General features: G+C 43.8%; 1 protein-coding gene and 1 long non-coding RNA gene across 3 annotated transcripts in view; one reads left to right on the forward strand and one right to left on the reverse strand.

Annotated features, from left to right (window-relative positions):
* ROPN1L (rhophilin associated tail protein 1 like) overlaps nucleotides 1-25633 on the reverse strand; it is a 52928-nt gene extending 27295 nt beyond the window's left edge. Inside the window, exons 1-4 of one of the 2 annotated variants that reach the window (XM_068126727.2) lie at nucleotides 25496-25633; nucleotides 22505-22649; nucleotides 20613-20736; nucleotides 2128-2289 (exon numbers count right to left, since the gene is read on the reverse strand). In XM_068126727.2, the coding sequence (XP_067982828.1) occupies nucleotides 2128-2289; nucleotides 20613-20736; nucleotides 22505-22635 (417 nt within the window). In that variant the 5' untranslated portion in view covers nucleotides 22636-22649; nucleotides 25496-25633. Of the gene's footprint in view, nucleotides 1-2127; nucleotides 2290-20612; nucleotides 20737-22504; nucleotides 22650-25425 lie in introns of both variants that reach the window. The other variant, XM_068126728.2, reaches the window with a different exon arrangement.
* Nucleotides 11608-15335, forward strand: LOC144894057 (uncharacterized). The gene is made up of 2 exons (XR_013624756.1): nucleotides 11608-12210; nucleotides 13629-15335. It is a non-coding gene; the product is annotated as an uncharacterized LOC144894057 (long non-coding RNA).
* Nucleotides 25634-26290: the final 657 nt, after the last annotated feature.

The following is a 26290-nucleotide window of genomic DNA, read 5'->3' on the forward strand; positions in this document are numbered from 1 at the left end:
GATCTTCCGGACAGATGGATGATTGATTTCAAATTGTGTGGAGATCTTTTTAAATCCCTTCCCAGACTCATAGGCATCTATAACCTTCTTTCTGAAGGCTTCAGAGCGCTCTTTTGATTGAGGCATGGTGACGCTGCACACCAACAACAAAGAGCAACCCAAACTAAATGTCTGAGGTATAAATAAGACAGGTTCCTCCAAGATCCTCTCTGATGATGTTCTAATCATTTATACCTGAGCTGGTGCACCTGATTTTAATTTTAGGTATTTGAAGTAGTGATAAATGTAGGGGTGTACTTACTTTTTCCACATGCAAAATTTGCATTTATGTTTATTTAAATTATACAATGGACTACAAAATGTAAATGTTTCATGATATTTGTTATATTATATCACCTTTATCTATCAATATTGTTTAAATGAAGATCAAATAACTGTGTGTTGAAATATGTTGAAAAAGTCAAAACTTTACATGGGGTGTACTTACTTTTTCACGTGACTGTATATAGATCCAGGTAGATCTGCATCGGTAGGTGCTTCAATGTCGTGAAGAAGAAGAACCATTTCGATGTACAGTAAGTCAGGGATCTGGTTTGGCTGTTTGTCAGATTAAGTGTATATCTGTGATCATACAAGGATGATTGTGTGATAGGTAGAGGAGGGATTACGCTATTTCCCCTGTATGTCAAACCTGTGATCATTCCATTGTCCCGTATGGCAACGCAATAGACATTAGTTAGGCCCAATAGTTACACCACACAAACACTACTTAAATTCCCCCTCCGCCACAATAATAATAAAACTTACTGGAAGAAGAGTCAGAAACCGGCCACGCATTACGACACCATGGCAATGAAACATCGAGCAGGCAGGCAATGGACAAGCTCAGAGGGGCAGCAATTGGTCAAAGCAAAGGGTGAGTAAGAAGCAGGCCGATGATTGGCAGAGAAGGAGCGACACACTGATTGGCCACCGACCGATGGCATGACACCAAGGGCGTGAAGCGCTCAGCCAATGAGAGGGGACGGATGCGATCAGAACATTCGAGAGGTCAATAAGTGATGCACTGATTGAGGTGAGGGAGAGCTGACGCCACGAGACGGCCAGTAAAACCACTTGCTGGCCGACATTTCCTTCCTCTCGTCTTTGGATTCCTTCCTGCCCGGACCTCTCTTCCTTCTTGCCTTCTCTTGCATTGGATCTCTTTCCGTTTGGACCCTTGCTCGTTGGGCGACGAACTTTGGAGAGACGGTGGAGCGCCACTGATCATCCTCCCCTGTTGTTCACGTATGGGACCTCACGTGCGAGTGACGACCGTGCAGGCGAGGCCTGCAGCAGCGGCGTATGTGGGCCTGGTGGAGCGCGAACCAGGGTGCATCGAGGCCTAATTCCCGCCAACAGGAGCTGCGTCCGGACTGCACGCTTGGGGCCTGGACGATGTGCTCGGACCTAACGAAACCTGACACACCTCAGCTAGACTGAGATAAGCTCGCACCACACAAACACAAGGCTTATTTTAATTTATCCTCCCCATTTGTCTGTTGTGCAAGTCTGTGTGTAAGAGCGCTCACTAGGGGGTTTAGCTTTACCGGCGCGTTTCTTTGTATCGGGGTCCGGCAATAAAGCCGCGTTTATTTTTGTACCATAAATCGGGTTTTTGTGAGTTAATTTCCACAGGGTTGAAGACGCTTGCGCGCGCGGACCGTCAGGTAAAGTTCCGGCATCTTCTTCTTTTCTTTCCTCCTCCCGCACATATGAAGTGAAGTTTGTGTTTGATTTTTGCCTCGGAGCTAAAGCTCGCTTTGGCTATTCGTGATTTTCCCGGTCTTAACCGAGGGGGAGTCACGCGACAATACATACACACACCTTAACATAGATTCCGCCCAAATTGGAAAATCCCCTTGGGGATGGGGGCAAATTAAGTGCCCTTAGTCTGCCTGTAAAGTTTGGTTGAGATTAGATAAGTAATGTCCGAATGTATCACGGTCAAAAATACACAGACAGGCACCAAGTTGCATATTTTAGTATGATGATGATGATAATGAAACAGGCTGTGAGTTGTGTTTGTGATTCAGCTCAAAGCAAAGAGATAAATGTGCACTGTGCAGCTATATGTTCAGTCCTTACTTCACTGAGAGCACTGCAACCAAGCACGAAAAACTGCAGCCATTTAAACTTCTCATCAAAGTCTCCTAGCTCCTTCATGCTGTCCAGATGCTCCGAAAGCAGGCCCAGATCTTGCCACCGCGTCATCAGCTCAGTCCAATCTACCAAGCCCTTGTACCCGAGCTGCAATGAGCAGAGCGTGTGGCAAAGATGGCACATTATTTCAGAAAGTATAAATTCAATCATTCATGTTTAATTAAGGTCGCAGTTTTTTCAGGGCTCGGTGGTGGTGAAGGAAGTCTAAAGTTAAGTTCATGTGTTAAAAGCAAAACATACACATTACACATGCTTCCTCGATTCTCCTTGATTTGTTTTACTCAGATGCTCAGTTGTGGTTGAACTGTGGCTTCAAACAGTCCTATAACTGAGTGATGTCTTTTGATTTTTGTTTTCTCAACTGAGATGGATCTGCCCCAGAGGAGTAAGGATTGTAGACGTTGCTGTTTTAAACATGAAACTCCCAGAGGATCACAATTGGCTTCGAGAGGTGAACGAAGGCACTGCAGTTTGTTCAATTTGTAGTGTTCAACTGAGTTAAATTTAATTCTATAGAAGCTACTTTATATCGTGCAAAGACCGAGGGTATCAAATTAAAGTGTGCGAGCCCAGATGTGATCCAATATAATGGATAGATTCATTATTTGACAAGATAGCCACCGCTAAGGAAAAGCAAGTGTATACAGCTGAATTGATTTTAAAGACATGGGATCGTGCTAGTCTGTAAATTGACAAATGCATCCATTAAAGGAAACAAACGTATTCCCAGTTGCATTCCGATATTTTAATAAAGACAAGGCCACCGACATGTCTACCATAGCCCTCTTTAAGAGTGCGGGCAAATTATCAGAAGCAATCGGCCAATAATTTCTGAAAATACCTTGTATGATTATACTCGTAGATTGGTAATATAATTGTTGCATGTGGAGCAGATAGATAATACATAAAGATTTTGGAAAATACAAGTCTGTTTTCCTGCACCTAAACCATGTTGGATTTGTCAAATATTGTGCGAGGGCATTGCAATGCTCACACACAGCCTAGAAAATACCAGGACGAGTTTATAGCTGGGATGAGATTTGAACCCACGAGAGACATCTCGGAGTTGAGTGGGTGCATACCACTCGGCTATTCTGGCATTCCGGCTTGAAGAATGCTTTCATATGTCCAGAGAACTTGGTTCTCAATGTTTAAATGAATTTTCAGCCAGAGAAAAGAGGATTTGTGAACTTAAAGAGTTTTTTTAAACTTCTTAGGATGTATAAATCCGCCGCTATGCAGTTTGCTGACCTGGTGTAAACATACAATAATGTGCTTATGTAGGCCACAAACGCCACCTGGTGGTGGACAGGCTGCTGAATAATAATAGGGCAGTACGAGGATTTTATTTTGTGAGCAGAAGAGAGGAAAATGTGAGCTATGTAATATGGGCTTGTATTTCTGAGTAACAGGAGGTAGTGTATCTTTCCCTTTTGAAGTGATGCATCTACTTTGTTCACAACGTCATGAACAATTCAGCAATACCACAAATAACATTGAAAGTCGCATCCAGGTACAAAGTGTATGCTACCTGCAACAAACTAAGGACAGAGTTTCTGAATTGACAAGAGAATGGGTTATATGGGCACAACGTGGCACGGTGCTTGAAAAGCATATCGTTAAATAATCATTAAAATTGTTCAAGTTGCACAAAGGGTTTATAACGCACATGCTCCATTAAATGATCAACTGACATCAACACACACAAACACACACACACACACACACACACACACACACACACACAGTCACCCCCTTCTGAAAAAGTTGAACTAGAACGATTCTGAAAAAAAATTATGAAGATCGAAAGAACACAACAAGGAGGCGGATTGGATCCGAAACCTGGAATTACAAACAAAATATTTTAGGCAACAACTCACAAAAATGCCAAACCTAAAAAGGACTGGCACAGATGTAATTCCAAACTTCTGGCAAGAGCAATTGGATGCTCTCCACTTTCACTACGCTTGAGCATTCAATGAACTAATCCAAAGAGACAAAGAAATGGATAAATGGCTCACAGAAGTTGAACACCTTATTGATCCCAAAATCTGAAGAACCCCAACTACCTCACAAATACCAGCTAATAACCTGTTTACCAACAACATGCAAACTTTTAATGGGAATCATCACACAAATGATATAAGCTTACCGACCTAACACGACAAAGACGCCTAATAAGGATGATGATAATGAAACAGGTAGTTAGTTGGGTTTGTGATTCAGCTCAAAGTGGAGATACAGTAAGTGCACACTGTGAAGCTATACTGTATAGTCATGCCTTCATTGTGGTCATTCCTTCCTACACTGAGTGAAGGACACTGTAGAGGACACCTCTTCATGATGGTCGTACCCTCCAACGCAAGTCGGGGGGCAAACCTTTGCCATTCTTCCCTGCTGCCCGGATTTGGCGGGGCAGCACGGTCTCGAGCAGAGTGCCAATTTGGTCCCCATGGTGGGCTTTTTCCCTCTTGTGTTCGTCTCTTTTCTCTTTTCTCTTTTCTCTCTCTCTCTAACTCTAACTCTGTTGTGGCCCTGACTTCATGAAGGCAGGGGTACACCATCCTGGATGTGGGGGATCTCTGGATCACTCATGTGAGATCAATTGGCTGTCTCCATGCCGTGGGCTTGTTCAAGAGAACTGTCCGGGGCGATACAACAACAACAACAACAACAACAACAATGCCTAGAGTCAGAAAAGAAGCGATGTAAAAGAGGATGCTTTGGAATGATAGGACACCTACTGCTAAATGAGACCATACTCAAAAACTGTAAAATGAGATGAACCAAATTGTCCACAGCATGGAAAGGCTACACAAAGTTTTTGACAGTCTTCCACATTCATGGATGGTAAAGTGCATGGAAGTGACACAATATAAACCCCAAATAATTAATCAAACTGAATGAGAAAGCAATAGAGCTCTGGAACACCACGTTGATATTACAGCACTCAGAAGGAAAGACTGAAATACTAGGGAGTGAAAATACTTCGTGGGATCTTCCAGGGAGACAGACTTTCTGCCTCCAGTTTTAGCTTGCTCTGAAACCACTAAGTAACCTCATCAATGAGCAAGGACACGGATACACCCTAACATCCAATAAAAGAACATTCAAAGAAACAATAAAGGTAACACATCTACTGTACATGGATGATTTAAAACGCTCCACACCAAATGACAAAAAACTGGCAGAGCAACTGAAATTAGTGAAGCAGTATTCCAAATACATTCAAATGGAATTTGGGATAGATAGACAACGAAGGGACATACAAATACCTCGGAATAAAGAGAGCCACCATAACAAAAATGCACATGACAATTACCAAAGAATACCTGCAGAAAATGAAGCTGATCTTAAAAACATACCTTTCTCCAAGGAACAAAATCAAAGCCACAAACCAACTCGCAGTACCAGTATTCCACTACAACTGTGGAATAATAAACTGGCCGCAAGCGGAAATCAATAAAGTAGATATCAAAGCTGTGTGGACCTCAAACTTCCGGGGCCTCCATTCCTACTTGACAGATCTCCCAATCCAGGTCGCTGCCGAGAAACCAGACATCGTCTGTCTAACAGAACCCTTCCTCCCACAGGAGGTCCCTGACTCCTTATAGTGTCTCTCTCTGGCTATTGTCTTCTCCGGTTTCATTGACCTGAAACCCGTCATGGCAGCAGAGTTGCACTGTGAATAACAAAAATCAATTTCTCACTCTTTGTGTACTGCTTTTACACCTCCCAAACACCAAGAATACCTCTGGCTCCATGGGCAACCGGTAGATGCAGGTAACTGTGAGTGGTAGGGGAGAAAGCAAGGGATGAACAAATGGATATGTAAGCAAGGTTTTGGGAGGGTTGGGGATGGTTTATTAGGTGTAAAAAGATCATGGTTTTGGATGGGGGATGACTTGAGATGGTGGTGATCAGCTTTCCCTCCTCTCCCACCTCATGTTTCTCCATGTGTTGTACCGTCCTCCCAACAGTGATGACTTCATCTACAACTCTCTCTCAGACGATATGGACCAACTTTTAATCACTCATCCCAACTCTCTCTCCCTCATATGTGGTGACTTAAATTGTCACCATGGTAATTGGGTGGGTGTTGGTACCCCTCTCACCAGCCATGGAACTTCTGCAAAGAACTTCTGTGACTCCATGGGAATGACACAATCCGTGAATTTTCCCACCTGGATCTCTCCCAATAGCAAATCTTTCCTTCTGGATCTGGTGATGACCAACATCCCTGCCAATGTATCTTACTCAGTCTCTGCCCAAATTGGCTCATGTGCTTGTGAAGGTCAACATCTCTCTGGCCATTCTCAGAGAACAGCCCCAGTGCCTGCGAGTCAGGCAGTTCACTCAGGCAAACTGGCATGGACTGCAAGCAGCCATCATGCTTCAGGACTGGTCTCCTATATCTACCGCCCCTGATATTAATTCATCTGGAAATTCTCCCACAGAAACCTGCTTCCTCTTATGCACAGATTAATCCCATCTCTTATTCAGTTATCTTACCCATCCTCCCGCTCTTGGTATTGGTACTCTGAATCCTGTGGTCTCTGTCTCTGTCTCTCTCTGTCTCTGTCTCTCTGTCTGTCTGTCTCTGTCTGTCTCTCTCTGTCTCTAAATTCTAAAAGGACAGTATAGCAAATCCTCCCATCTACATTCTCAACTCTTGACTTCAACCTCTTGAAGAGGTTCAGGCACTCAAACTCTTGGGTCTCACTCTCAGCCATGATCTCTCTTGGGCAAGCCACATTTCAAAGTTGGCCTCCAAAGCCAGATGCCAAACAGGCATCTTCCATCGTGCAAAGTCCTTCCTTGACACACCTGAGCTCCTATCCACCGACAAGGTTTTCATCTGCTCTCCCATCTGAGGTGACTCCCTTGACTCTCGTATTTCTCAGCTTGATGTCATGGAAACAAAGGCTTTTGGGATCATTGGATTGTCTTGCGATGAAGCTGAGTCTATGGGCCTATGACTTCGCCATCGCCAAAGTCTTCTTCCACTTAATTTCTTGTCTTGCACCCTCTCCCTTTCCATGCTCTGTCCTGCCTCTCCACCTCCTCCCCCCCCCCACCCCCCCTTGCCCCAATGTATCTGCAAGAAGCACGCAGTCCAACAGCAACCCCCTCCAAGTGAAACTGCATAAATCCAGATCCACTGCTCACCTGCACCCATTTAGTCCTCGTTTTCAGATCTAGGGAACCATCTTCTACACTCTCTTCGATCCAATTCTTCCCTAAGGGTCTTAAAGACAGCTGATCACCACCATCTCAAGTCGTCCCCCATGCAAAACCATGATCTTTTTATACCTATTAAACCATCCCCAACCTTCCCAAAACCTTGCTTACATATCCATTTGTTCATCCCTTGCTTTCTCCCCTACCACTCACAGTTACCTGCATCTACTGGTTGCCCATCCCCATCGATTTTCTCCCTCTGTCCAGCTATTGGCATTTCACCTTTCTCCTGCTGTTCCGTTTGCTATGTTGTGTCCTGTGTCCTACCTCTTCCACTCTTAGACCTTGTACAAAAAAGCTAGAAAACTACTCACTATCCACAAAATGTTCTACAAAAACCATTGCATCCCAAGAACGTATATATATATATATAATTATATATATATATATATATATATAATTATATATATATATATATATATATATAATTATATATATATATATATATATATATATATATATATATATATATATATATATACATATATATATATATATATATATATATATATATATATATATATAATTATATATATATATATATATATATATATATATATATATATATATATATATACATATATATATATATATATATATATACATATATATATATATATATATATATATACATATATATATATGTCAGCCATTAGGGTTTAAACCCCATGACTCAATTGAGTATAACATCTGAAATTATATATCGTGCTTCTGAAAAACTGATTTGAACTCAGCTGTAGGCAGAGGCGAGTGGACAAAATGTGGTTTCGAGGCTCGACGTGCAGGGTGGATCCTTAGCCCAGTAAACAAGTCCTTGAATGTATGTGCCAAACAGTAGATAATATGCTCGCGACCCACGTACAGGGAAAACATGTCGCTAAACGCCTCCTTCACGAAGGGAATAATTAATTATATATCTTTGTAGTTTCTAGTATGTCTCCTAAAATCAAAGACGTAACCAACCTCGGGAGAAATATAGACATTACATATCCTCGATTGTTATTGTATTCAGCACGTGTATCCAATCATTCATCTACCATTTAGCCTAGTGTATGAGAATATTTACTTCGGCCTGCGCTCGGGTCTGATATGTTTAGATAAAGAGCCAAAAAAGCTCAGCCTATCCCATGCTTACATCTGTTTGTCCAAGTTTGGCCTTCTGTAGGAAGGGACAATGGGAGGTGTTGTCGTTATGGCCCAGGGTTTGCTATGTCTTTAGCGCAGATTCTTGTCTGATATTTTGCTATAAATGAAATGACTTTTTGCTTATTTTTCAGCGAGTGTCTTGAGAAATTGCCCGCTGCGTGTTAGGCGGGTGCATTCTTGAGCCTCGCTCCACACTGTGTGTTTGTAATCGATTCCATTAAACATTGTTGCTCTGATTCTTCTTCTTCTTCCTTTCCCTTGAGGTCTTCGACCGACAATTTTGGTGTCAGAAGTGGGATCATCCAAGTGTGCAGACGAGGTGGACCCTCACGTTCCAGGTCGGGGAGGAGGCCTGCCGGCACTAATTTGGGTAAGCAATTTTTGCACATCGAAATTGAAGCCTCCTGCCTTGCTTTGGACGTGTGGACCTCTGTCGGCTGTACCACCTGGCTTGCATTCCGAACCATATTTAGTTTAAACCAGAGCAGCGGTGGGTAATGAATCGATTATACAGGGCGCCCGAGATAAGGAGGGATATCCCTCAGGTAAGCTTCCTGCGTGGGAAGCAGGTAGACCCATATGTGGGTGATAGATAATAGGTGTTAAGTTACTCCGGCGTGAGAACTGCGTTTAAGGTTAGGGATCGGGGGGCGACCCGATCTTAGGACTACCAGGAGGGACTAGCCCAAGAAAGGTAGGACGATGAGTATTTTAAGTTAAGCTACGCACTGGATGTGTTGGAGTGAGCACAGGTATTTGTGTATAAGGGAATGAATGATCTGTCATTGCAGCGTGTATTTGTGTTTATGGTGTGAGTCATTGAAGTGTGTCATGGATTGACAAGGAGTTCCCCAAATTGCCTACGGGCGTTGGGCAATCCGGATGAGTAAAATTGGGAGTGAAAGTCAAAAATGATAGGCTGACAGTCCGACTGGGTGTTTATTCAACGGCATGGCCGGGGCTTGTATTTGGCCGACTTGGGATGGCAGAATGCGTTGAATGAAGGCAAGAATGACATGTGATGCTGACATGAGTCCAATCGGAAGGATGGATGGTTATGGTTTCACCCGGTCTGTTTATCTGTCTGTCTGTCTATCTGTGAATGGAAATTGAACTGGACTTCGACAGAAGGCAGGTGGGTGGTCACCTGCTGTGAATTGTGGTGGAACATTTGTGACGTCCCCTAATACGAGGGGACGAATTGGTTTGTAAATGTGTTGTGCAGGTACTTTCTCTGTAGGTAGCTAAATTCTACCTGGGATAAGTTCAGGTGGAGAGGGGAGTTGTCTCTGATGCCTTGCTCCACGGGGCAGGAATATTGTTGTCAAGTCTCATGTAACCTTGGTTAACGTATATTTACGGACAAGAGCTGCACTTTATTTTAGTAAGTGACTGGGAAAGTTTGTTTTAAAAGGTGCCAGCGGAGTTGTTTAGAGTTATGGAGGTCACAACTCGCTGGAACCTCTTTATTTATGTTTGGCTGACTTACATTGGCTAGTGTATGAGAAAAGGGGGACTGAAAATGCTTTGATTTTTTCGTGGATTGCCCATTGGGCATGTTTAGGATTTAATAGAGTGGTGGAGTTCTGTGAAATATAATGACGTTGTCTTATGGACACTTTGTGAGTGGCTAGACACGTGCCTGAAAAGGGAAATTGTATTCATAACTCATGTGGGTTGTGTCTGAAGAAAAGGTTTAAAAGGAAGTGAGAAGAAGGTCATGGAAAGTGCAAAGATGATTGGAGTGGAAAGTCGAATCAGATGGATTACTTGTCAATGACAGGTGACTGCAGGAATTGATGAGAAAGTGGAGGAAAAGGTTATAAAAGTTGATGGAAAAGACAAGAAATAAAGAAAAGTGGTTAGTTATGGACTGTTGTTTTGTGATAAGAAGGTGATTGGGGGCTGGTGAAGATTGGATCACGGCTCTGCAGACGAGGTGAACAGAACTCCACCAGGTATATGGGAATCACATCAATTAAATCATTGCTCAAAGGGAGGTGATAGAGCAAAATGAAGAAGATTGGGCCAACCTTAGGCCTTCCCGATTATAAAAAGGCCTTCACACTTTTCACCCATGCAGTAGGGGGATTCGCACAATCCGTATTAACTCAGACTCATGGAGATAGGGAACGTCCAGTAGCCTATTTCAGCAAAAAGCTTGATGCGGTAGAACAAGGCTTTCCGCGGTGTTTACAAGCCGTGGCGGCTGCCCGATACACAGTTGAGCGGACGGCCGACATAGTTATGGGACATCCGGTCCTTTTACAGGTACCGCATTGCGTCCATACACTACTACAACAGCGAAACACACAGCATCTCACAGCCACTCGACTGATGCAATACGAAACGGCATTAATTATGGCACCCAACGTGACGGTGATGCGGTGTACCATTCTTAACCCAGCGACACTTTTGCCAACAAAGGAGGAGGGAATCCCGCACGTTTGCACGGACGTGGTCCAATTAATATCAACGGTAAGGCCTGACTTACAGGACACTCCGCTACAGGAAGCCGATCATACCTATTACGTCGATGGTTCAGCCAAACGGGCTTGGGACGGATCCCTGTTATCTGGGTACGCAGTATGCTCGGATACGGAGACGGTCGAAAGCGGCCGCCTCCCGCCCACCTGGTCAGCACAACAAGCTGAACTGTACGCACTCACGAGAGCGTGCGAAGTAAGCGAGGAAAAAGCAGTGACAATTTATACAGACTCGGCATACGCACACGGAGTGGTCCACGACAAAGGGGCCATATGGAAAATGAGAGGGTTCCTCACTTCAGCGGGAGCACTCATTAAAAATGGGGACTTAGTGCGAAATCTGCTTCATAGTATTATGCTTCCACGTGAAATAGCTGTAGTTAAATGCCGAGGTCACCAGCGTACAGACGACGCTGTGGCCCGTGGAAACACCCGAGCCGACGAAGCAGCAGCACTAACGGCAAACCAACAGGTTGGGTATAATATGCCAGTAGTTACGCGCAAACAGGGCGTTAAAGCGACTGCCCAGACAGACGTTCCGACATCCGCACCTACAGAGTTCGATGTAATACAATTACAAGCCGCGGCCTCAAACGTAGAACATCAAGATTGGATTAAATTGGGAGCTCAGCGCCCCGCAGAAGGACAAATGTGGACGATTAATGACAAACCCGTGGCACCGCGAGCTTTATTACCATGGTTGGCACGCATGGCGCATCAAAATGGCCATGTGTGCCATAGGGGGGTGATGAGGCAGGTCACTTCCACCTGGGCAGCACCAGGCCTTTCGACTGTGGTTACCATGGTCTGTCGCTCGTGCGCTATATGTCAACGGTATCGGCGCCAGTGGATATGGCAGCCCTTGAATTACCTATCATGGATGACATGTTTTTAAAGTTTTGCATAGGTCTATCCCATGTGGCGCGCAGCATACATGAACGTGTTCGGGAGGCCCTACCGGAGCCAACAAGCAAGCCTATCCACACCGTCGAGGCAGGAGATTACGTGCTGGTGAAGCATTTCACCCGTAAGACTGCGCTCGAACCAAGGTGGACGGGGCCATACCAAGTTCTTCTGATCACACCAACAGCGGTGTTTTGTGAGGGCAAGTCGTCCTGGGTACATGCCACACATTGTAAGTTGGCCATACCCACAAACACAGACACCTCAAACGCACCACCACAGATCGAGGATGCTGCACCACCGCCTGTTAGGGGTGGCAATCACATTTAGTTTAATATACCGCTTTGCCAGCACTGCACCTGCCGCGTCACGCCTCAAGTGGGGGGACACGAGGGCATGGGCGGACACGGAGACATATGCATATGGCGACCAAACCGTTAAGGTCTACCGGCAGAGAGTTATCTGGGGTCAGAGGATAAATATACCCTGCTGCCATGTGAAGGAAGACGTATGGACACGGATAATGTGGAGGGCGTTGTACACAGACTCACATGGAAGGAAGACAGGTTTTGCTGCCCTCAGTCGTTTGAAGCAAGCGCCACGACAAGGCAGCGCACCAATAGTAAACATGGCCAGGCCAGGTTACAAATGGGGAAAGGACTCGAACAATTTAACCACGCATGTATTACTGAACAGCGGCACTACTCTGATACTACAATGTGAATTCATGACGTCACAGACCCCCTACGACTATAGGCCACCATGCATCTCATACATATTAATTCCGCACCGACGGATCGAAAGCAGGAAAAAGCCAAAGGAAAATACGTATTGGACAGTGACCCGTGCAATGGCGAAGGTACAGAACCGATCACGTTGTTGGATGTGCATGCATTTTCCCCACACCAGTACGACAGGGATAGAAATGGTAGTGCTGCCCCTGTCCCTACAAGATATGTGCTCAGGACCCTTGCGTACCCCATGTCTGACCACAACCTTGGAACTGATAGGCCCAAAATCCCCAGCAGTGTGTTCCCGGGAGTTTCGATATACCCCACCCATTAAGCAGGCTTTGTTAGACAAACCACCTGATCCAGTCTGGGTGACAGAGCAAAAGGGACGGGTGTGTCTTATAGGAAAGGGACACGTTCAGATGGGAACCTCGGAATGTACCCATACCCTGCCATCCGATACCAGAGGGAGAGAAAAGGGAGGCCCCCTTGTAATAACCATAGATGACCAAGCCCAGCATAACGTAACCAAGCTAACCATATCTTGGGGAGCACCAAGCGCCACCCGCGTTGAGATCGGTAAATGCATGGCCTCGGCCCTTATCCCACCCCATGGAGTAATGTTTATTTGCGGAAATAAAGCATATCCATACTTACCCGACCAGTGGGGAGGGACTTGTTATCTGGGATCCATTTTTCCCAAGGTAAATTTGGTAAATCATGTATTATTAGATGTAGGGAAGATGATTAAAAGGAAGGTATTTTCGGAAATTGGTGAAAGTAAATATGGCATTTGAATTTCCAGACATGACACAGGAAATGCGGCTATGAATAAGCCAACCATCTGAGAGATAAGGTAACTAAATGCCAATTAGTGGGACGGGGGGCTAGGAATTTGATCATGGTGTGTGTAAGAAAGTATTTTACAGGATGGAAAGTGAAGAAGCCGCCGACAACGACTATGGTTCTGACCACAAAGGCCGTCGACCTGAATGGGCCCTTCAACAAGGCAGTTGTGACCAGCGCTCCAGAAAATTGTATTGAATTTTGTGATGACTGTGATACTTGTGTTGATCCCATGTGGGAACTGGCTGCTGCCTGTATTGAATTTTTGTGATGACTGTGATACTTGTGTGGAAAATCCCTTGCGTGTACTGGCTAACACCTCTTATGTATTATGAATGATTGGCTAATAGATAGTCTCGCATTAGTAATGGAACGAATTGGAAACGAAACCCGAATCGCAGAACTACAATTGGAAAACGAATTAGTGCATATGCGAACGATGGTGATGCAGAATCAAGTGGCTTTGGATATGTTGTTGGCAGAAAAGGAAGGAGTATGTGGGGAAAACGATGAACCTATTGATGCTTGGGATTCTGATAATGATGATTTTAGTTGGGATGATTATACCTGTGATTTAGAAAGTGTAGGTTCTTTTAAAGGTTATTGCTATTATGCCAGCAGTAAGGAGCGGATGGCAAACATGTATCCGGAAGAACCACCCTCACCACCACTTACACCACCCAGCAATCACATGTACAAAGCTTGATGGCATTGGACGTCGATTGTTTGCCCTAATTCGCGAGGACCACGCCTGCATAAAGAGGGCCCCTAAATCTGGCTGGCAACTGGGTCGCACCTACGCCGTGACGAGGGTGGATTCGGAATCCAGCCGGGCGGCAGCAATCTCTTAAACCAGGCGCCGTCGTCGCGAATTATGGCTAACAATTCATACGTTGAATGTTAGACGGCCAGTTAGGGCCGATATCTTTCTTGAGCATGCGTGACGCTATGTCGTGCCTGGCATGTGACTAATTGGGATGCTGACCACTGGGGTATACGGTGTCTTTCCAAGGAGGTGTCTTGTAAAGACAAAGGAAGGAACTGTCAGCCATTAGGGTTTAAACCCCATGACTCAATTGAGTATAACATCTGAAATTATATATCGTGCTTCTGAAAAACTGATTTGAACTCAGCTGCAGGCAGAGGCGAGTGGACAAAATGTGGTTTCGAGGCTCGACGTGCAGGGTGGATCCTTAGCCCAGTAAACAAGTCCTTGAATGTATGTGCCAAACAGTAGATAATATGCTCGCGACCCACGTACAGGGAAAACATGTCGCTAAACGCCTCCTTCACGAAGGGAATAATTAATTATATATCTTTGTAGTTTCTAGTATGTCTCCTAAAATCAAAGACGTAACCAACCTCGGGAGAAATATAGACATTACATATCCTCGATTGTTATTGTATTCAGCACGTGTATCCAATCATTCATCTACCATTTAGCCTAGTGTATGAGAATATTTACTTCGGCCTGCGCTCGGGTCTGATATGTTTAGATAAAGAGCCAAAAAAGCTCAGCCTATCCCATGCTTACATCTGTTTGTCCAAGTTTGGCCTTCTGTAGGAAGGGACAATGGGAGGTGTTGTCGTTATGGCCCAGGGTTTGCTATGTCTTTAGCGCAGATTCTTGTCTGATATTTTGCTATAAATGAAATGACTTTTTGCTTATTTTTCAGCGAGTGTCTTGAGAAATTGCCCGCTGCGTGTTAGGCGGTGCATTCTTGAGCCTCGCTCCACACTGTGTGTTTGTAATCGATCCCATTAAACATTGTTGCTCTGATTCTTCTTCTTCTTCCTTCCCTTGAGGTCTTCGACCGACATATATATATATATATATATATATATATATATATATATATATATATATATATATATATATATATATATATATATATATACAGTCATGTGAAAAAGTAAGTACACCCCATGTAAAACTTTTGACTTTTTCAACATATTTCAGCATACAGCTATTTGATCTTCATTTCAACAATATTGATAGATAAAGGTGATATAATATAACAAATATCATGAAACATTTACATTTTGTGGTACAATGTATAATTTAAATAAACATGAATGCAAATTTCGCATGTGGAAAAAGGATTTGTCATGGGGACCGCAATGCTAACCCCCGCTCTAGCAGGGAAAATGGCCTTAAAATGCATGTTGTTGTTGTTGTTGTTGTATATTTGTTATATTATATCACCTTTATCTATCAATATTGTTGAAATGAAGATCAAATAGCTGTATGTTGAAATATGTTGAAAAAGTCAAAACTTTACATGGGGTGTACTTACTTTTTCACATGACTGTATATATAATATATCTATCTATAATTCCAGTAATCTCTGTCTGTACGTCTGTACGTCTGTACGTTTGTTTGTCTGTGACCGCTGTTTCTCGACAACCACGGGTCCGATATACTTTTAACTTGCCAGGTATATTGCTGGGGACCCGAGGATGTGCCTTTTCAAGGTTTCATATTAATCGGACAATTACTTACCGAGCTATGTCCAAAAAACGATTCAACCAATCAGAGAGCAGCGAACGATCGCGTGTGCCGAACGTGGAGGACACACTCTGCCTCGGATGGCACATTTGACAGCGTATTCATTTATTTCACGTTTGCAAACTATGTTGGCGTTAAACTATGTTTTACAACTAATAAAAACGAATTTGCGATTCATTCGCTTTCCTGCGCGTTTGTGCACGCGATGGCGATTTCTTTACCAAACTCCGGAAGCCGTTCGCTTTGGACCAAACCATTGCATGTAAATAGAGGGGGGGGATTGTCACCACTCGCAAGCCGTTCGCTTTGGACCAAACCATTTCATGTAAATAGAGGGGGGGGGATATAATTTTAGATATAGATATAGTACGGGCATGCCCTAGTTATTGTAATACCATTAAACAATCCATTTATGGAGCTCATTTTAGTGTTAGACAGATCTGGTGGACATATTAGAGGAACTGATTACAAGTTGATCTGGAAAAAGCTGAACTTTAATGATTCATTGACGTGCACCAGACATAGGAGGTGCACCACATTTGTGAAGACATAGGAGCAGCTTCGGAAGCTTGTAACAGCAGAAAGGAAAGAACAGAAGTTTTTATTTAAGAAATAGGGAATAAATAAAAGAAAAGGTATATGTGAGAAATGTAAATATCTGATGCTACTGCGTTAATATTTATGATAGTGTTCTTTTTTATTATTCTAACAATACGTTGAAATAAGGGGAGATGGGGAAGATTAACATGGAAGATGGGAAACTTTAACAAGGGGAGATGCAGAAAATATGGCAAAATGGAGAAGATTGTCATGGGGACCGCAAGGCTAACCCCCGCTCTTGCAAGGAACAACAACAACAACAACAACAACATGCATTTTAAGGCCATTTTCCCTGCTAGAGCGGGGGTTAGCCTTGCGGTCCCCATGACAAATCCTTTTTCCACCTGCGAAATTTGCATTCATGTTTATTAACGCACAGGTTGTAAACCTGGTGTGTTATAGCGTTTGCCTGGGAATTTCTGTCTCTCCAAAAGTGAAGCTCCGTTTCTGTCGCTCAGATGTGTAGCCAGTTTCTGTCGCTCAGATGTGTAAACATGACGTCATCAAATCTATATTTAGGCTAACCATGGGCTACCCCTTTGGCTGGTACGCGGCCGCTCGCTAGTACATAATATAGGATATATTTGTTATATGTTATGTTATAGGATATATAGGATATATGTTATATGATATAGGATATATATAGGATAGGTTATAGGATATATATGTTATAGGATAGGAATATAGGACCCAAATGACCCAGAGGACCCAAATGACCCAGAGGACCCAAATGACCCAGAGGACCCAAATGACCCAGAGGACCCAAATGAACCAGAGGACCCAAATGACCCAAATGACCCAGAGGACCCAAATGACCCAGAGGACCCAAATGACCCAGAGGACCCAAATGACCCAGAGGACCCAAATGACCCAGAGGACCCAAATGACCCAAATGACCCAAATGACCCAGAGGACCCAAATGACCCAGAGGACCCAAATGACCCAGAGGACCCAAATGACCCAGAGGACCCAAATGACCCAGAGGACCCAAATGACCCAGAGGACCCAAATGACCCAGAGGACCCAAATGACCCAGAGGACCCAAATGACCCAGAGGACCCAAATGACCCAGAGGACCCAAATGACCCAGAGGACCCAAATGACCCAGAGGACCCAAATGACCCAGAGGACCCAAATGACCCAGAGGACCCAGAGGACCCAGAGGACCCAGAGGACCCAGAGGACCCAAATGACCCAGAGGACCCAGAGGACCCAAATGACCCAGAGGCCCCAAATGACCCAGAGGACCCAAATGACCCAGAGGACCCAAATGACCCAGAGGACCCAAATGACCCAGAGGACCCAAATGACCCAGAGGACCCAAATGACCCAGAGGACCCAAATGACCCAGAGGACCCAAATGACCCAAATGACCCAAATGACCCAGAGGACCCAAATGACCCAGAGGACCCAAATGACCCAGAGGACCCAAATGACCCAGAGGACCCAAATGACCCAGAGGACCCAAATGACCCAGAGGACCCAAATGACCCAAATGACCCAGAGGACCCAAATGACCCAGAGGACCCAAATGACCCAGAGGACCCCAATGACCCAGAGGACCCAAATGACCCAGAGGACCCAGAGGACCCAAATGACCCAGAGGACCCAAATGACCCAGAGGACCCAAATGACCCAGAGGACCCAAATGACCCAGAGGACCCAAATGACCCAGAGGACCCAAATGACCCAGAGGACCCAAATGACCCAGAGGACCCAAATGACCCAGAGGACCCAAATGACCCAGAGGACCCAAATGACCCAGAGGACCCAGAGGACCCAAATGACCCAGAGGACCCAAATGACCCAGAGGACCCAAATGACCCAGAGGACCCAAATGACCCAAATGACCCAGAGGACCCAAATGACCCAGAGGACCCAAATGACCCAGAGGACCCAAATGACCCAGAGGACCCAAATGACCCAGAGGACCCAAATGACCCAGAGGACCCAAATTCTATGTATGCTTCTATGATGATGTATGTTTTGGTGAAAGTACATAATGTGAATACTAGTAGCAATTTTACAAAAACCATGGCATAATTTCAAATCTTGACCCGAGATGATAATTATGCTACATCATAATTTCCATGTGCCAACCTGGGCGGAATCCAAGTGGATTCACTTGACTTGTTTAAATTATACAATGGACCACAAAATGTAAATGTTTCATGATATTTGTTAGGGTTAGGGTTAGGGTTAGGGTTAGGGTTAGGCCTTGGTCTTGCGGCTTTGCGGTCCCCATGACAAGCTTCTCCATTTTGCCCTATTTTCTGCATCTCTCCTTGTTAACCCCCTTGCCCGCATTTCTTCTTCCACCATCTTTAGCCAAGTATTTCTCGGTCTTCCCCGTCCTCTACTTCCTTCTACATTCATTTCCATCACTCTTCTCAATCAGTCACTTTCATCCTTCCTCAACACATGACCAAACCATCTCAACCTGTTCCTCTTCACAGCATCAATCACAGGCTCTATTCCCATCATCTTTCGCAATTCATCATTTGTCTTCCTCTCTCTCAACGATACTCCGCACATCCACCGAACCATTTGCATTTCCACCCTTTCCAACCTTCGTTGCTGCTCTACATTCATTACCAATGTCTCGCTCCCATAAATCATAACACTTCTCACACATGCAGCATACACCTTTCCCTTCAGCTTCAACGACATTCCCCCCCTCATCAGCATGCCACTCAGTTCCCAAAACTTCTTCCATGCACATCTCACTTAAGCAACCGTTACCGAGTCTGATCCACCTTCTCCATTCAGCATGTCTCCGAGGTAGCAAAATGTTTTCACACCTTCCAGCTTCACGCCGTCTCCAAGATCCAACTCAACATTTCCGCCATCTGCAGCTCCCTCTGTGCACACCTTACATTTGAATGCAGCTGCCACACTGGTTAATGACCCTCTCAGACCACTGCATTTTTGATGAACCCACTCAGCGCACATTATACATTGAATGGAGTTCACTCCGACACCCTTCCTGCACACAGCACATGGCCACTTCCCAGTTCTTTCTACCTCACCACATGCTTTACCACTTGCCATCACCTTCGTCTTTCTGATATTCACCTTCAGGCCTTTTGTCTCCATACATTCCTTCCACTTGTTCATCTTTTCCTTCAGTCCATCCATACTTTCCACAATCAACACCAGATCATCTGCATACAACAACTCCCACGGTAAACCCTCCTTTACGTTCTGAGCCAGCACCTCCATCACAGCTACAAATAGTAGTGGACTTAGTACCGACCCCTGATGCACTCCCACCTTCACCTCAAACTCACCACTGTTCCCGTCCTTCGTCCTTACAGCTGTGCGCGCTCTTTTGTACATTGCCATCACTACTCTGATCAACCATTCCTCCACTCCTAACTTCCTCAATGCCCATGTCAATACTTCACGTGGAACCCTATTGAATGCTTTCTCCAGATCAACAAACCCAAGAAACAACTTCTTCCTCTTCTCCATGTACTTCTTCTGCAACTGCCTCACAATAAAGAGCGCGTCTGTCGTTCCTCTTCCTGGCATAAATCCAAACTGCATTTCGTCGATCTTCACCTTCTTCCTTATCCTCCTCTCCAACACCCTTTCCAATACCTTCATTCCATGCTCCAATAACTTTATCGCTCGGTACGAGCCACACTCCAGAGGGTCACCTTTCCCCTTGTATAGAGGGACGAGGGTACTCAGTTCCCAATCCACTGGAATGCGGCCTTCTTTCTTTGCTCTTGCAAGGAAAATGGCCTTTAAATGCCTGTTGTTGTTGTTGTTGTTGTTGTTGTTGTTGTAACAATACGTTGAAATATACAGTTTGGTAAATGACCCGATAGTCTGATTTTAAGAAACTAAAAAGAAGGCCACCCTATAGGTAAGAGTGTGGACAGGTTCCCGGTAACAGTCATATTCTTGGAGTGTAACAACATATAAAGTGTTGAGTGCTACCTGCTTGTGCAGAATTTTTAGCAACCCTGGTGTGAGTCCGAAGTTTTCTGCATGCCCAGCCACAGGCATCTCAAAACAATCCTTCACAGGCAGGGGCTGCCCAGTAGCCAAGGCTTGGAAGTAGCTGGAGAAATCCGATGGGAGAAATGTGGGAGAGGTGGGGGTGTAATTTCAAGGGTAGGAGAGACAATAGTTTCGCACAATATTTTATTACTAGCAGGGTACCCATCATTGATGGGGGTTCGTAGATGTCTCATCTTAAATGAGCAATTTTTTTTGGAGTGTGTATTGGTAGAAATGGGAATTCACTGTAAATATTCAGCGAGCAGATATCGCAATTGGTGTAAGCTGGTAACATCGACAACCTCGTTCCATTCCACCAAATTCCAACCCGTGCTTATTGTACCTCCGAAGCACTGCTTGGTAGTGAGGGTCATATTTTGAAAGCTCGGCTGAGAAGTATGCTTTGGGCCTACCGCCTGATGGAAGATCACCGATGTTGTTTCCATACCAACCGACCACCTCCAGGCATCTATCCCTCTCCACATCGCTTATCTTGCCCCTGACCAGCCCCCTCTCTCTATAATCCCTATAGCTTTGCTTTCAGCAATTTTCATGCAGTATTTCTCACAGCATTTAATTCTGATTTCCCATTCGATGATCCATAGATCAGTTGTTTCAGTTTCACTTTTCAACATCAGTTTCACTTGGAGATATCAGTTTAGATTCGTCATTGCAACTTGTGATGTGACGAGAATAGTGCATGGAAAAGGTCGTCAAAACCGATTTTGGGGGGGATTTTTTTCGATTTTCTAAGGGGTTAACAGTGTTTTAAGGGTCATAAAGGGGTCTAAAGTGTTTAAAGGGTCTAAAGCTCTTAAAAGGGCATAATGGGGTCTAAGGGCAAAAAAGTGAAAGGGGTCTAAAGTTTCCAAATGGTCTTAAATTATCCAAAGGGTCCTAAAAATCTATAGATCTGAAAAGTGTCGAAGAAGGTGTACATGTCTCAAAAGGGTTGAATGGGGATGAAAGGGTCTAAGTCTAAGGGGTGTGAAGGGTTTAATGGGGTCGAAAGGTTTAAAGGAGTGAAGCTGTCATAAATAAATTACCTTGGGTTAGTAAATAAATTAAATCGGGAGTGCAACATGGCAATAACGGGCCAAACGACCCCATCGTGACTGTTTAAACCCTCTATTCAGGTGCATCGTGGTTAAAAGTCTGATCATAGAAAGCTTTAATTTAAAAAAAAAAATTGAATACATATAATCCTTTTTATAATACATAATCCCTAATACATATAATCCAGCCCTTTTTGTTCTGTGAAGAGACTTTTCCATATTTGTCTTGTTTGAATCAAAGGGGCTGGTTGTTATGCTTTTTTTTTTTGTGTGTAGACCACACCTCGAGTGGCCCTGTAGGATTTGTGGTGGGCAATATCCCATAAGAATAAATAAATAAATAAATAATCGTTTGCTTTTTGAAACCCAAAGGGAGGAAGTCGCTCGACCCCTCCTGTCTACCCCATACTCCAATTCTGAAGCTCAATCAAAACAAGGTAGCATAGTGGTGGGTCATTGGGAAGTTGAAGTAGTGAGGAGGAACGGAAAGTAGGAAAATTATAAAAAGACTTTCGAAGAAAAAAATATTGAAAAAGACCAATGTAAAACCCAGCTTCACTGATGTCTTTACTTGACCTGATTCTAACATGTCGAAAAAAAATGAATGGGACGCAAGTAAATAATTGTACATAACAAGAAGGTTTGAGTTCAGGAGAATATAATACAATGTACAGTAATGCAGCTGTACTTTGTGACATATCGTGTCCTATTTTCAGTAATATGATTAAATGTAATGTGTGCACATTTTTGGTCCTTTGCCTGAGGTCGCCATACCTGGTAGCCCAATCAAGCAAATTCAGCGGTTGAGTACGGATCGCTGCCTTGGTAAACTTCTTGAGCATGTCGGGCAGCTCTGATGGAATATGAATCTGTTGAGAGCAGAATATCGTCTCCTGCAAGGGCATGATGTGTGTCCTTTCTGAAATAAATAAAGGAAAGACGAAAAACCACCTTATTCATGCACAAGTACGAGATCCACAGCAATGAATGGAATTATATCACATGGAGGAATTAGATCAATGATATTCTTTCATAATGACCATTCAATGTAACTATATTTGTTGTTACAAAGATTTAACAGGATTCTGATTAAGATGAGATTCAAACCTCCATTAATCACAAGGACAAGCTTGACATCCACAACACAACAGCACTGTTCGTTGACGAGCTAAACTAAAAAGGGTGAGCAAGTTCAAAAGTTACCAAAGGGTGGGGAAGGGGGAGAGTGTGTGGGGAGGAATGGACATACACAAGGAGGAAAGGAGGAATAACACAAAAACAAGTCACAATGGCCAGGAGAGGAGAGGAGCAGAATTGGAAAGAATCAACATGCGGAGACGATATCGTTGATGTACATGTGCGAATGGATGCATGAGGTAGTGATGGGCAGCACATTCTGAAAGACTGAAGTGGGAAATATGAGACAATGAGAAAATAAAAGCGACAATGGACACAAATAAATATGAGACAATGGGCACAAAGAAATATGAGACAATGGACACAAAGAAATATGAGACAATGGACACAAAGAAATATGAGACAATGGACACAAAGAAATATGAGACGATGGATACAAATAAATATGAGACAATGGACACAAAGAAATATGAGACAATGGGCACAAAGAAATATGAGACAATGGACACAAAGAAATATGAGACAATGGACACAAATAAATATGAGACAATGGACACAAAGATAATTCCATAATCGAGACAATATAGCGACGAATATGGATGCAGGTCAGCAACCAGCCTGAACTTTTGGTAGTTTAAGCAGGAGGGGTTACTGAATGCTGGAATGCATAAATCCTGGAGGAGCTGGAGAGAGTCTGAGGCCTGAGAGGGTAGAGGTAGCTGGACCGAAGGTGAGGTGAGAAAAAGAGAGGCCACAGACCTGTCTGTTCTGATATGAGACCAATCGCCTTGTGCTTCGATCTCTTTTTGGGTTATTTCCAATTGCAATAATACAAGCATTTTTAGATTATACATAATTTAGCAATTTTGCTCTTTTATTTTCTCAGGTGTTGATAATCCATTTGCGAAATCCATATGAAATAATCACTGTTCATTGTTCCAGTAGATTCTTGTTTCAAGCTTGATTAGTCAAGCATGACGTGTCGCTTCCACACGTTATGCTATTGCCCATAAATAAATAAGGGCAGGTTATGGGGCAATGCTTCCAGTAGTATTGACATTTGGGATCTTCTTCTTCTATATGCAGCACATGGCTGAGGTTCTCATCATTTTTGGGGGCACACCTGTGCCGCTGATATAGTGTCCCTGTATGTTGGAGCATGAGTTTGTTCAGGGTGCTGTTGACAACTCGCCACATCTACAGAAAGAACAAGTCAGGCAGGATATTCTTTACTTTACACTTTGATGAAAATGGAACAGAGGACTAAACTACACCTCAATCAAGTCCTGACAATGATAACACCTTTACAGAGTGAACACTGAACAAAGGGATAACACCTTTTTTGTCAAATTTCCCAAAACATTGCACAAGATCGACATTTCAACAACTCCACCACACCTTCGTTTACTTTCCTCATGATTTTAATCACCATCCATCCAGACACCTTCTCCATCCCACTGTCTTGGTGTAATGTGGTTATATTATTATTTATTATTTCATATGTAGCTTGTGGCTGCTGGTTGCATCATTGCTGGAAGCACGGCTGCCAACTGATGCAGTGCCCCTGTTACCAGTAAGCTGGTAGTCATGTTGACGACCACGGAAGGAAAGATGACAGACTGAATCAACTCACCTGATGTTATTTAGTGGCACGAGAACACCCTAAGAACTTAAGCTAGCCACCTTAACCGTCAAGCTAACACCGGGCTAATGCAGTTATATAACAACAACTTAATATTGATATTGAAGAATGTAAGTTCAAGACGACCATCCAACCCTTCCAGGCTCATCTTGAGGTCAACCTTTTTTTGTACACAATATTGAGGCTCATGGAGGAGCGAGAACAATAACTGATCAGGACGTAACAGAACAAAATAAACATGAGAAAGAGAGAGGGAAAACACCGAAAGGGACGAGGGACAAAATAGAGGGAGACAGACAAACGAGGGATGTGGGGATCAAGGATGACAACTAAAGGAGTCTCAATTAAACACGATAAACTGTTTCTTTGGATGGTGGTGATATCATACACACACACACACACACACACACACACACACACACACACACACACTAGAAACACACACACACACACAGTAGAAACACACACACACACACACACACACACACACTAGAAACACACACACACACACGTGCACACACTCATACACACATACGTGCACACACTCATACACGCACACACACACACACACACACACACACACACACACACACACACACACACACGTGCACACACACACATACGTGCACACACACATACGTGCACACACTCATACACACACACACACACATACACCATACACACATACACCATACACACATACACCATACACACATACACACACATCCACCGTACACACACACACACACACACACACACACACACAACAACAACAACTCCGCCACCACCACCACTCCTACAACGACACCCACAACCCCTGCTGACCGCAATAATTGAAGCTTTTAATTTACAGTTTTACTTTTCGGCCTGATTAAATGAAACCTGACTAAAATGACATCTTTACATAATTACTCACTTTGGTTTGGCGCACATTGACAATGCGAACTTGTTCACTTTCTTTGTCAATGCGTTTACTGTATTGTTACCTGTGTCGCTGCTGTGCCTGGTTCACTTCCGTGTCGCACTGTGTCGAACGCCGATTGGTTTCTATGGCAACCAGGCACGTGCACTGTCGGCTATCGCGCGCTCTCTCATGGCACCAGCGAGGAAGTCCAGGAATATAAACCACAGGAATGTGAGATGTTTGGAGAGAGGGACAAGGATTGGGGAGGAGATACTTCCTCATTGTTATCAACCAAATAAAGTAATATGTAGACGTTATCACCATCGTCATCATCATTATATGGAAGTAAAATGTAATCCTGTTAAAACGTCCGATCATTATCAAACAGGTGAACGACGGAAGCCCCATTTTGAGCCTCTTTTGTGATACGAGTCCTGTACTCCCACTCCGTATGGGAGCGGCAGGAAGGATTATGTTATTATCCTCTCAGGGGTATATAGATTACAGTAGATCTAGGGTCGGGCCTCAAGAACATCGGGAGTGTGTTTATTTACCAAGTTTCTTGTGGAGAGCTCGCCAAGTGGCTTAAGCACTCAAGCGAGCACTCCATTCAAAACAGTTGATAAGGAACGGCTGGCTTGGCAAGCGCTAGCTAGTTGCTATGGTAACTGAACACAACCTGGTTTCCTCCCTTTCAGTTTAATGTTAAATAGCATTGGCGACTGTTTCAAAAGGTAATCATACGGTCATCATCATAATTCATCATAGTAATTAATTCATTACATAATAATTCATAATAACCATAATAATAAATTAAATCATAATATAATATAATTCATCACAATAATTCATAATTATAATTAATCACACGTGTTTG

This window comes from Myxine glutinosa, chromosome 10 (assembly GCF_964187855.1).
Source record: "Myxine glutinosa chromosome 10, kmMyxGlut1.1, whole genome shotgun sequence".
NCBI lineage: Eukaryota > Metazoa > Chordata > Myxini > Myxiniformes > Myxinidae > Myxine > Myxine glutinosa.